General features: G+C 49.2%; 1 protein-coding gene across 2 annotated transcripts in view; it reads right to left on the bottom strand.

Annotated features, from left to right (window-relative positions):
• Positions 1-6281: 6281 nt before the first annotated feature.
• USP43 (ubiquitin specific peptidase 43) overlaps positions 6282-13607 on the bottom strand; it is a 62338-nt gene continuing 55012 nt past the window's right edge. For both annotated transcript variants that reach the window (XM_004266846.3, XM_004266847.3), the window contains exon 15: positions 6282-7995. In XM_004266846.3, the coding sequence (XP_004266894.1) occupies positions 6950-7995 (1046 nt within the window). In that variant the 3' untranslated portion in view covers positions 6282-6949. The remainder of the gene's footprint in view (positions 7996-13607) is intronic.

Here is a 13607-nt window from a genome sequence, read left to right as displayed (position 1 = left end):
AACTTTCTGGAATGAAGGAAATAGTCTATCATCTGCAGTGTCCAGTATGGCAACCAACTAGCCACGTATGGCTGTTGAATACCTATAATGTGGCCTGTGCAACAGAAGTTTCAATTTTATTTAATTTGAATTAATTTCACTTTAAATAGCTGCATGGGGCCAGCGGTTCCCAGGTTGGCAACACAGAAGAGCTGTAATCCTCGGTCCTGGCAGCCTATCAGAATCAGCCCTTTCCCTGGATTTAATTGGTCCAAAGAGGAGCCCAGGCACAGCTGCTTAAGGTGCAACACATCTTGAGAACTTCTGCCCCGGGGCATCCGGCTCATTCAAGCCTCTTCTTACATTCTCAAAGCAAAATTCATTCAAACCTGCCATCCTTGTTGTTGGTGGGTGTTTCTCTTAGTGTTTCTTAAACAAAACAGTTAATGATTCGTGAAATCTTGGAAAGTGTAGGGTACATTGTTTGCACTAATAATTGTACCTGCTGATTCAAACTTTTCTAATATTTACAGATGAAAGAGGGCTCAAATTTCCTCCCTGAACCCAAGCCATTTACGAAATTAACACACACGGTACATGTCTGCATATATATATATATCCCTGAATTTAAAAAGCAAAATGTCCAGGATCACGTGATCACCAGGGAACCCAGGCTACCTCAGGATAAGGCTGCCGGTCGGGATGCGTCACCAGCATTTAGGAGGGACAGCTGAGGCAGGGCAGGCCTAGGGTCAGCAAGATGACCTTCTATGTTATTACTGCTGTCGGGTGTTGGGATGCTAGAGGTGCTTAGGCCAGAATGATGGAGGGTTGGTAGGGGCTGGGAGGTGGGGGACGGACAACGGCATTGGGAAAACGACTGAAATGTGATAGGTGGCCAGAGACAGAGACGTCAGCTTTGGGGCAAGAAGGGCCGCGGGTAGCCAGTCCTGGGGTCGCACCAGGGCTGGGCTCCAGGTCTAGCTTCGCCACGCCCCAGCCCCGGGCCTGGGGTCCTGACCTGCTCTCTTTGGGGCTCTGCCTCCTCTCAGGTTGGAGCGGGGCTGAGGGGACCATCCTTTGGTGGTGGGAGGAGGGGTGGATGGGCAGAGAGGGGCCGCCTCTGGGAAGCATCCACAGGGGCACCAAGCCAAACGCTGGGAAAGCAAAGACTGGAAGACTCCACGGTGGGGGAAGACCTCAGACTCCTGGGATTTCCCCAAAAAAGCCACGTTGAATGATGGCTCAGGAAGAAGGACCTTCGTGTCAGTGGGTCTGCTCCGCTGTCCCTGCAGCCAAACAGGGTCAGAGACCTGCAGGTGGACGCAGCCACAGCAGGACTGAGTGGCTGGCCCCCCAAGCTCCCTTAAGTTGAATTTCCTGTCCGTGGACTTTGGTCTCCCTTTGGATACCCCCTATTGCCTTTAGGATGTCCCTGTGTCCACACAGGCCCGCTTCCCTCTCAGGATGGGGCATCTCACCAGCCTAGCAAATGAGAAAACCTACAACCCTTAGACTGAAACATATGGAAAATTTTATTTAAGTTGCGGGGGGGTGGGGGGGGAAGCATCATGCAATAAGAGGAATGGCCACCAGGTGTCACTGTGGCTCCAAACCTATTTTATAGCTTCCTCCTCGGAACAGAAATCCAGCACAGCACAGCAGTAACAAGCCCACAGAATTGCATGCAATTCATCATCTTCAACGAGCATTCCCCTCCAAGATCCCATCTGGTCTTCACATCAACCCTGAGTCACTGGAACAGCCGACAAATCCATTTCACGATGAGAAAAATGAGGGTGGTCATGCTCTGTGGGATACTCTTGGCAGAACGAGGGCAGCCTGAAGGCGGTTGGTTAGCCCCTTGGGACACAGAAGGACTGGACCTCAGAGGCCAGTGACCGTCCCAGACCACAGAGTGAACCAAACACTGATTCACCCAAGTAACTAGAAAGTCCTGTTTCAGGTATAGTTAGATCTAGGCGTCCAAAGGATGCCACCAGGATTCAGGGTTTTTGTTTGTTTTGTTTGTTCTTTGTTTTGTTTTGCCATTTCTCAACAACATATTCTACTGGGTGGGCTTCATTCTCAACAGGCTCTCCCCATCCTCACGGCAAGATGGACACCAATACCTCCAGGCTCACATCCTATAGACTGAGAAGCCAGATAGAAAAAGATTCCTCTTTCCGCCTAGTTCCAACACCCACCTCGTCATGTAGCCATCTTGAAACCACCACGTGTGTCTGATTGCTCAAGCCTGGGCCACGTGCCCATTCCAGGGCTGGAGAGGTGGGGCAGCTCTGTCTGATGGACAGAGTGGGGAGGGAGTGATTTCCCAAGAGAAAATCAAGATGCTCTTACAACGGGCTTCCCCGGTGGCACAGTGGTTGAGAATCCGCCTGCCAATGCAGGGGACACGGGTTCAATCCCTAGTCTGGGAAGATCCCACATGCCGCGGAGCAACTAAGCTCGTGTGCCACAACTACTGAGCCTGTGCTCTAGAGCCCGTGAGCCACAACTACTGAGCCCGCGTGCCGCAACTACTAAAGCCTGTGTGCCTAGAGCCCGTGCTCCACAATGAGAGAAGCCACTGCAATGAGAAGCCCGCACACCACAACGAAGAGTAGCCTCCACTCGCCGCAACTAGAGAAAAGCCCGCGTGCAGCAATGAAGACCCAACACAGCCAAAAATAAATAAATAATTTTTAAAAAAAAATTAAAAAAAAGATGCTCTTACAAGAAGAAAGGGAGAACACACTTACGGGCAAAACAAGCCTTTCTTTGTAAACACTTATCTCTGGAGAAGACAAGGGAACTTCTGAGCATTTACCACCTACCTGCTACCTTACGAGGAACTTTAACACGTCACCTTACGCAATGCTACCAGCAAGCCTCCAAGACCGATATTAATGGTTCCATTTCTACTGGTGAAGAAAACAGGCTCAGAAAGCTGGGTAGGTAATTAAGCCCAAATCACAGAGCTGGTCAATGGCAGAGCTGGGACGTGGGTGGAGATGGCTGGAGCCCTTGCAGCTGAAGATGACCAATAACCTATCAGTCCCTTTCGTCTTAGAACTGGGTGAGGTTTCCAAATGTAGGGTCAGATCACCCCCACCTTCCTGGTGTACCCTGGTCAACAGTGGTATTGGGGGAACTCTGGGTTGCAAAGTCAGTCAAGGAGTTTCCATTACAAAGGCTGAGGTACAGTGGGGAAGTTTGGTCTGGATTTGGTGGTGCTCTGTTGCCCAAAAGGGAAATGTCCAAGTATATAAACAGTAGAGGAATCTGGAGGATTTAGCAGATGCTTTTGGTGCCCTGTGACCCATCTCCCCACCCCCGTCCCCAGTGTCAGCGGTAGCTATGATGGAAGGCTCCCACACCTGCCAACAGCAATCCAGCTCACCTCTCCACTTCTCTGCCCTGGGGGGCTTTCTCTAAAGCCTGAGGGTCCCTTCAACCCTTGTAGGTGCAGCCTTGAATTGCACAAGAGTTAATGTCCCTGGGGGGGCATTGTTCACCCAGCAGGGGACAGGAGTTGGTGGGCAACGACCCAACCTCTCACACTTCGGAGGACAAATCGGAAGCACCTTAGAAGAAGTGTTTTGCACACACAGCAGGTGCCATCGAAACGTTCGTTAGCTGCAACTATTACATGTTATCTTTTGCAGTAAGAGATGTAATCAAGTCACGGGAGCTTGGTTAACTCACCATCCCTGTGTCTGTTCACGACAGGTGGTGTCCTGCTGACGGGATCTGGAAAGCAGGATGGGGCTAGCATATACCTCTGTTTGTTCCCAGAACTGTAATTCTGTAACTTGTGTGGATTACGATCTCCTCTCCTCTAGATGTTCGATCTCCTCTGGCCCTTGGAGCTTCTGACACGGCCAGTATGACTTCCCAGCCCAAGATTCTGGACTTGTAAACCCCTCCTTCCGCTAGTGGAAGAGAGTGGAGTGGAGGATAAAGCAAAGTAGTCCCAGACCTGGAGGACACGCTGGGAGTCAGGAGGGAGTTATCACCACCAGACCAGGGTCCAGACCTCAGGAGCAGGGAAAGGTCCAGGCAGGGTACCTGGGCTTCCAGAGGAGGATGGGAGACCATTTCTGCCACGCTGAGCTAACTCAATCGCTGGCCATGCTTGTATCTGACTCAATGGCTTTCAACCTGCCTCAAACTCCAATTTACACATGTCCAAGAGCAGCTCTGTAGTTTGAGAAAAGCATCTAAGTATTTCTGCCATGCTGCCTCCTGAAACATCCCTTGACCAGATGGCCACAGCGTACACTCAGATGCACGGTCAAGGTTGGAACCATGCCCCCAATCTGGGCAGAAATCTAACCCAATCTTTTCCCATGCTGTGTTCTCCCAGCCTTCCCTACCAGGTCCCTGTAGACGGGGAAGCAACCTCAGGGAAAGCGTTACCAAGGAACTTCAGGCATCCTTGTTGAAGACGTGGGATGGCAGATATAACTACCAGCGTCTATGTGTAATTGCCTCTTTCTACTCCAAATTCATAGCCTAGGGCAAATGCTCCAATCTGTGGTGTATTACAGAGAAAGCTGCTAACAGTTGGGACCTGCTCATGATATCCAAGGGTATTCGAAAGGGAGAAGCCTGGGGATGCACATCGGAGTCACAACCCAATGCCTTAGGGGACAAAGAAAGTGAGGCTGGGCTTAGGAAGAGCATGGGAGTGAAAGATGACAAATGAGTGTCAACAGAGGAAAAAGAACCAGATACAGCAGGAGGACTCCTAGACTCCCATCCCCCAAGAGGGCACGGACAGCTACGTCTTCCCCAGCATGAGTTAAGACTTGAAGAAAACACGGACTTCTTTTGAAATGCAAGCACGTGGGTCTACTGATACACACATTGCCCTCTGGGGTCAGGTGGCAGGTCCCCCTGCTTTCTCCTTCTGTCATCTCGGTTCCTTCTATCTTGGAACTGTTGCTCAAAATTACGTAGCCTTTTTCATGGGGAATAAAAAAGAACCTCATTCTTCCTCAAGAAAAGAACAGTAGCAGAGACACACCAATGAGTCATGCCGTGTATACGAGGAAAAACTTAATTTTTGGAGTCGGGTGTCTTAAACAAATGGTTCCTATCAGAAAGGAAGTATTTCTAGAAAATGGACTGTTGAACTACAGACTCACCAGTAACCTCACCTGTCACGCCCCAGGGCTGGGATCAGCCTTAGCAGCTGTTTGGTAAGAAGTGAGGGGATATTTGTTAGAAGAGCTACTGAAAAGTGTGCAAAGCTCTAGGCAACAGGGGACAGTCAACCTGAGACAGGCTGGGACCCGGGACCCTCTACTGCAGGGCTTGCACCTGGACAAACGTCTCCTCTAGCAACAGAATACAAAGAAACTATAAGAGACTAAAAATACCTGCACGCAGGCGCAGTTGGGGCAAATTATGAACAAAAGATACAAAAAGGCCAAAACGCGACTGCCACTTCTGAGGGGCGGGGAGGAAAAGCAGGGTCCTGCACATGACCCCTGCACACGGCATCACCAAGCGGGTGGGCAGACCACCCGAGCCGTCGCTCTGGCCTGACCCACTGATCCGCCCCCAGCCTCCCCCATTTAAGGGAGCAGCCCACCCTCCTCGGAGAGTGAGCAGGGGCACCTGTTGCTTGTTTTCGCTCCCTCCTGCTGCTGCACGGGCCCCAATAAAGCCTTGCCTGAACTCCTCCTCTGGCCTCTCATCAACTTCTATTGATGACGGAGTCCAAGGACCCTAGTCGGTAACAAAGGGATGGTCCGTTGAGACGGGCTCAGGCTCTCTAGTCCTTGAAAGTGCATGCCCTCCAGAGAGAGACCTGGGGAGACTTCTACTTCCTTAGAGAACAGCAAATCATTTTAATTAAAAGTACTTAAAATTCTCAGAGACAACTCAATCGATGGCTTTCTGATATCAACAGCAACGAGGTTAGATAACAAACAAGGACCTACCGTATACACCGGGAACTACACTCAGCATTTTGTAGTAACCTATAAGGGGAAAGAATCTAAAAAAGAATATACCTATCTGTCTACCCACCTGTCTGTCACCTGTCCATCTGCGTAACTGAATCACTGGGCTGTACACCTGAAACTAACATGACACTGTAAATCAGCTATACTCCAATGTTAAAAAATGGTTAAATGGTAAAAAAAAAAAAAAGCAATGAGCTAAGTTTATGCAGCAGAAACAAAACAAGATCATTTGTCCAACGTGAATAATTCAGACAGTCATTTGCATGTTCCACAGATGAGCTTTTATTAAAATTGTACATAGATCCCATAGTTAATTTTTTTAAAAAAAAAGAACTTCCTTTTTTCCCAGTATCAAAATAGTTATCTTTTTTAAATACCTTGAAAAACTTTTAATACAATTATTTTGTTATATATTAAATACTTTCCTAAGATCGGAATCATTTCTCTCCCACCTCATATCCTAGAATCCTGCTTTAGGGTCGCTATCCCTTTTTTTTTTTTTTTGGCATCCTTAATGCTTTATCCCCCAGAAGCGTCAAGAGGAAAAGAAGATGTTCCTGTTAAGTCCGCTATTTCCCAAAAAAAAAGTTTAAATAGGAGAAACCAATAACAATATTTGATTTGATACTGAAGATTCTTATTAACGAGGCTTCCTCACAGAGTTATGCTCTATGTTTTGCCCACATCCGATCACTCCTTAGTAAAAGTACTCAGGCCCTGAAATTTAAACAAAACAGCAGTTCTTGCCTCGAAATGGTTATGCTGACCCACTAAAGCCCTCTTGTGGTCTGGTGGCATAAAGGCAGCCAACAAGGTATTTTTGGAGTTAGGTGTTGGAAATCTAGATGCGGAGACCAAAACATTTTTATTTTCAGGGGTCACAAGACAACTGTCTTCCCCAAATCCCACTCTCAACACAGGCTGCCTACAGGTGCAGCTCAGTGCAGAGTCAACGAGGATGCCAGCTCCACACGTCACTGGAACACACACCGTCAGAAGCTGGACTCGGGCAACGTTTTCTTCCGACCTAAGGAGAGTGTGTGGTACTTCACCTTTGGCAAGGTGCCGAAAGAAGTCTGCTCCCCGGGGACACTCCTCTGTGACGTGCCAAGGGCAGTGGCCCTCGGGAGCCTGCCGGCCTTGCGAGGGAGGCGCAGAGAGCTGGGCGCTGACCGGACGTCCCTCTCCAGGGGGCTGGCGGGGCCCCTGGCCAGGCTCTCTCGAATCCTGAGGGATGGAGACGAGCCCCGGGCCCGCTCATTCACAGCTGGGCTCTGCCTGCCACTCACCACCTCTGCCCTGTCACTCTTCCTGCTCTCCCTCTTCCAAAACACAGACCTCAGAAAGGGGAGGGTTCCCTGTGGGAATCTGTCTGTTGCGGGGTCCCTTCTCTCCACGTTAGCCCTCATCTTGCCAAAGGTATTTGGGCAAATGTCTGCACTGTTCCTAGATAATGTCGCAGCGCTGGGAGCCTTCTTGGGGGAGGGTGTTTGGCCACTGCTCCCCGCCAGGCCACTTCCCTTACAGCTTGTGGTCCTTTGGCCCTCCGGCCGGGCTCGTTTCCCGCCGTCCATTGAGGACATCGCTGTGAGGGGCAGGTCACACTGTCTGGGCAGCCTGATATCCTGACTTGCGTTCTCCTTGAGGTTCCTTGCTGCATTCGGGCCATCTGAGTTGCCAGGGACCGTGCAGCGGCCGGGGTGGCCCGAGGGGCAGGGCGCTTCGGCCAGCACTCTGTCGCCGGCTCGCCCACTATCTTCACCCTTAGCAGAGAGGGTGGCGTCTGACTTCTCATCCCCACCAGCAGTGCCCGTCAGCAGCGGCACGATGGACTGGCTCGTGGACCGAGGTCTCCGTCTGGACTCCAAGTACTCTACCAGCTCGACGGAGGCACCCAGGGGTTTCTCCCTGGAGCCAAAAGACCACCGGAGGGGCATGGTCTTGAAGGTCCCCTGCTTGGCTCGGGAAGGGGTGGGCACCTTCATGCTGATGCTGCGGCCTTGGACACCCCGTGCCAAAGGCCTGGACTCCAAGCCTCCTGAAAGAGACACCAAGAGCATCAGTGCCCTAGTATCCCTCCGGCCGCAGTTAAGAGTAGCTGCAAGGCCAGTCTGTCTAACAAGCACTGACCATGCACCTCTGAGGGATCAGGCACTGTCCTGGGTGCTGGAGACACAGCAGTGAACAAGACGTTATGGTTCCTGCCCTCGGGAGCAACACTGTTTGTACCCACTGTTCCACGGAACCCATTTATATATGTGAAGCCACAGGGCAAGCCAGTGCCAACGAAGGTAGCTGCATGCCAGGCAGTGCAGACTCCCGAGAATACTCAGTCTCTGAGGCAGCTAGCCTAAGATTTAACACCATTTTCATTCATCTTTATATATGGCCGTGAAACAGAACGCTCAGCAAAAGTCCCTGCTTTTTCAGGTCAAATTAGGTGCTTGTACTTATCCAGTGCACAAGTCTCAGATATTCTACCTTGGGCTCAAAATAAGAAAAAGAAAAGAAGAGAAAAAGAAAAGTATTGTGTGTTTAATTCTCTCAGAACTGCCAGCTATACCTCCATTGTGTGTTTTGCAACATCTGTATATAGTTAGAAAGATGTTTTTGATCTATATTGCTAAGGGCGAAATAGAGTCTAGAAAAACACAGAGTAATCCAACTTGCAAAAATATATACACACGTATATGTGTAGATGTGTGTGTATATGCATGACGCGTGCATGTGTAAACATACAAAGAAGTATGGAGAAATAAATACTCCATACTTAAATAAATAAAATGAGAAGGTGTAGAGGGAACCATGGGGGTGCCGTGTATTTCTGATTTTCTTCTCAATTCTTTCCTCAATTTCAACATTTCTAAAGGGAACAGACATATACCCAGGTTGTGTATTTTTTTTTAAGACACAGTCAATCAGTTACCCCCAAAAATTCTATTTACAATAGCATCAAAAAGAATAAAATACTTAGGCATTAACTTAACCAAGGAGGTGACTTGTACACTGAAAACTAGAAAACATTGCCAAAAGAAGCGAAAGATGACGTAAATAAATGGAAGCACATCCTGTGTTCCTGGATCGGAAGATTTAATATTGTTAAAATGCCAATATTACCCAAAGCGATCTATGGATTCGATGCAATCCCTATGAAAATCGCCGTGAGGTTTTGAACAGAAACAGAAAAACCCATCCTAAAATTCATATGGAATCTCAAGGGACCCCAAATAGTCAGTCACCAAAAAGACACATACTATATGATTCCACTCCGTGAAGTATTCTGAGCAGCTAAAATCAGAGAGACAGAAAGTATAAAGGTGGCTGGGGAAGGAGGGAATAGGGAGTTGGTGTTTAACAGGTATAGCGTTCCAGATTTACAGATGAAAAGAGTTACAGGGATGGTGGTGGTTACAGGCCACACGACAACGTGAATGTACTTCATACAACTGAACTGTACACTTAAAGATGGTTAAGATGGCAAACAAAGTCTGGTATGTGTTTTGGGGTGTTTTTTTTTTTCTCCCCTGGCTTGTGGGATCTTAGTTCCCCGACCAGGGATCGAACCCGGGAACCTCAGCAATGAAAGAGCAGAGTGCTAACCACTGGACCGGCAGGGAATTCTCTGTTATGTGTATTTTGACACAATTAAAAAGAAAAAAAAAAGTTAAAAAGTCATTGGCCATTGTACCATTAAGACACTTGATTTATGAGATGCCTGCCACCACTGAGAAAGAAATCTTCAGCTGAATCCCACGTGGCACAAGGACAGTCAGCCTGGGTCAAGGGCACCAGCCTCTCCACTCTCATCACGGAGCACGTGTCAGCTTCCAAAACGAGCCAGGACCACAGCCACCAAAGCCAACCTCTGAGCTGTATGGAGAGGGACCGGGGTCCTCGGAGGCACAGGCGGGGGGCTCAGGAGGTCAAAGGAGCAGGTACAAGGGGTCCCCAAGGCGCCAGCAGGGAAAGCGCACAGACGTCAGCCAGTAGAGGTGCCAAGGAGGCGAGGGCGTGGAAGGCCCATCAGCTCCACGAGGCATCTGATAGCATTTCTGAGGTTCCGAGGATCTTGCCTTTCAGGTTTTTCACAGATAATCTTCGGTATTTTTCTTTTTCTTTAAAGTACTTCTTCAGATTAGCCATCCACAGACACAATCTCACCCCAAACACTTTGTAATTCCAGTCCCAACTGACGTCGTTGCTCCATCATTAAATTCCCACACCTTGGAAGGAAAAGAAAAAAAAAAAAAAACCGTTCTGGGGGCTGAGACACGTGGGAAGGTTTTGTTCCTGGTCCACAGCCCTGGGAAGGGCAGAAAAAGAGCAGCTTTGTGTTAGGAGTCACAAAGCGGTGACGTTCAGCCTTTCAGAACGGGAGGCCCAGCCTGCAGCCCGGGCAGCTGGCAGGTGGCTTGGCCACGGCCTTAACCCGCTCTCCATCCTTCTCCCCGGGCACCCAGCACCGGGCGGCAGCTCATGTCACGGGAAACACAGGTGCCCAGCAGCGCCCAGCTCCTCTTGCGCAAGATGCAGTGAGAAAGCACCTTGGCCATCATGATTTTATTTCATGCTGTTTGTTGGATCTGAGAGGGAGCGAGCGCTTTGGCTACGAGGAGAAATGAATGGGAAAGCACCCAAGCAGACGCAGCACTTACTGTTCACCGAGTACCTGGCTTCTGGGGGGGGGGGGGATGGTAAGCCCTTCCCCTGGGGAGCCAGACCTCCAGGGATGCTGGGAGCTAGAGGCAGAGGTGGAGTTCAGAGACCCCTGAGCTATGCTTCCTTTCCCACCATGGAATCCGTGGCCTTGCTCACCCCGAGTCTGGCTTGAGAACCAGGAAGGGCCTAGAAGCTGAAGCCACATTGGGGACATGAATGGTTAAGTGCTTCCTGAGGTTGTATAAGCCCCAGGGCATACACAGGAGCTTCCCGGGTCCCCCAGAGCCCTGCTCACACAGATGGCTCCGGGGCAGCCTGGGAGCCAGACCCCACCACACAGGGGCCCTGGAGCCGGTGGACGCTGCGCTGGGAAATGCCACATCTGCTCCTCTGTGACTTTTTCTCCTGGGCTAATGAAATCGGTCACCGACCCGGCCTCACTATGTGTGCTGTGAGCAGGGGGTGGGGGCTCTTCTCACCATCCTCAGCCCACCTGCAACAGGACAAGACTTTTCCTCGTCCCGTCAAGGGTGTCCCCGACTTATGCACTCAATAAATATTTAATGAGAGCCTACTGGGTGCCAAGGACTGTCTGCAGTGCTGGGGATACAGCTATGGATAAAGTACAATGTGCCTATTCCTTATTGGGCTTGACAAAAAAGCAAAAATACATCCCATGGGATGTAGAGATAAGAGCTAGGATGAAGAAGAAGACAGGGTAAGGGGGAAATAGAGGGTCCTCAGTGAGGAGAGACCTGACAGAAGGGAGGAAGCTGCGTGGAGATCTGGGGATAACAGGTTCCAGGCAGAGGGAGCAGCAAGTGCAAAGGCCCTGAGGCACAGGCAAGCTCGGCAGGTCAGGGAAGCAGCAAAGAGGCCTCCAGGGCTGTAACCAAGGGAGAAAAGGGCCCTAACTAGGGGCCTTCATTTTCTAAGCCCTAACCTGTATTTGCAGACATCTCTGTCTCTGGTTGCACAGTGCAACCTGGGCAAGCTTGACCCCTAAACTTTTCTCGGGTCCCCCAGAAAGTGAGGAGAAGCGGCACAGAACAGCTGAGCCTTGTCCACTTCTGTGACTGAGCTGGCAGGACAAGGCTGGCGAGGGGAAAGGTTGTCTCAGGAGCCAAGGCCACTGCCCCGTCCATCATTCCAAGAACCACGGCCACTCAGGAGAGGGTGGAAGGAAGCCCCGACAGGCAGAAACAGAAAAATAAAAACACACCTAAGGGGGTCTGGCAGTCAGAGAATAAGAATAAACAGAACCAGGGGCTTCCCTGGTGGTGCAGTGGTCGACAATCTGCCTGCTAATGCAGGGGACATGGGTTCGAGCCCTGGTCTGGGAGGATCCCACATGCCGCAGAGCAACTAGGCCCGTGAGCCACAACTACTGAGCCTGCGCGTCTGGAGCCTGTGCTCCACAACAAGAGAGGCTGCGATAGTGAGACGCCCATGCACTGCGATGAAGAGTGGCTCCCGCTTGCCACAACTAGAGAAAGCCCTCGCACAGAAACGAAGACGCAACACAGCAAAAATGAATAAATTAATAAATAAATTTAAAAATAAATACTCCTGTTCTCTGTTTAAAAAAAAAAAAAGAATGAACGGAACCATCAGAACAGGCCCTTTCGAGCCGTTAAAGAAAAAGAGACAAAATAAAACTGTCAAGGAGATTCAAGTGCAGAACAACAGGAGACTGAAGAATGTGACTTCCAGGTTTTAAAATTCAGTAAATGAACTGAAGGCAGGCAGGGTCACTGTTAAGACTCAAATTAGTGGCCTGAAGCAATCTTGAAATTTATGACATTTGGTAAATTTCACAAATTTTATAATTGTGAAAGCAACGTTTCATGCCATAGAGCAAAATGACAAAGCGATAGAAAATCACAGGGAAAAGCTAAGAGACTTGGAGGACAGATCTAGGAGACCCAAGAGGCAAATAATAGGGATCTGAAAAGCAGGCAAGACAATAATTAAACAAAAACAGCATTTCCCTAAAGAAAAGTCTGCATCTGTAGAAGGAGAGGCCTCCACAAGTCCCAGGCAGGTTTGAGGAAAAAACACAGACCCAGGGATATTCTGGGAGAATTTCTAAACTCCAAGGTCAAAGACAGAATTTTAAAAGCTTCTAGCCAGAAAGAACAAGTGACTCTCATGTGAAAAAGAAGAACTTCTCACCTGCAACCCTGGGGCCTCGTAGGCCGTGGGAAAACATCCACAGATGCCCGAAAGAAAAGGACTGCAACCCAAGAGCCCTTCACCAGTCAATCTGCCATTCACTCCCCGGGAAAAGAAAATATTTCTGGCTCTGCAGAGGAAGAGCATGTTATGCATACCTGAAAAGAATTCTGACCAAACACTAAAAATCAGCACCGAGACCTGAAGATAGAAGGTGATGAAAAGAAGACAGACAGCGGTGTCCAGTGCAATCGTGTACCATCCATCCTCGCAGGGGACAGGTGGTCTTAGGATGTGTTACATGAAGTTAAGTTGGTGTGTTTGGGACAGGAAAGGGACAGCAAGAGTAATTCTGATTACAGTCTGGAACAGAGTTGGAAACCATCTCAGCAAAATCTAAGAACTGGGGACTGACGAGGGGGTGCTGTTGAAACAGACCAGAGAGAGCCTGGGAAAGCGTCTCAAAGCTCTCATCTGGGGGGAATGACACGGAAGCATTAAGAGGTCTCATCAGGGAAAAGAGAAAAGGCAGTGATGAAACAGAATGACTCGCAGGAAACAGCAGGCTTCTCGTATCCATATGATAACTGGAAAATGCCTTTGATTTTAAATATAGGGAAGCATGAGGTAAGAATTAACAAGATGGGAAAGAATAGCACTTCCCGCTGAACCACGGGAAAAAAGGGAACACACAGCAACATGATCACATCAGTAAAAATAAGAAAAAAGAATCGGTGATAGAAATATTTTTTTAATGAAATGAATGTATATACACTACTATATATCAAATAGATAACCAACAAGGCCCTACTGTAT

This window comes from Orcinus orca, chromosome 19 (assembly GCF_937001465.1).
Source record: "Orcinus orca chromosome 19, mOrcOrc1.1, whole genome shotgun sequence".
Lineage (NCBI taxonomy): Eukaryota > Metazoa > Chordata > Mammalia > Artiodactyla > Delphinidae > Orcinus > Orcinus orca.
This window is presented reverse-complemented; position numbering and strand designations above follow the sequence as displayed.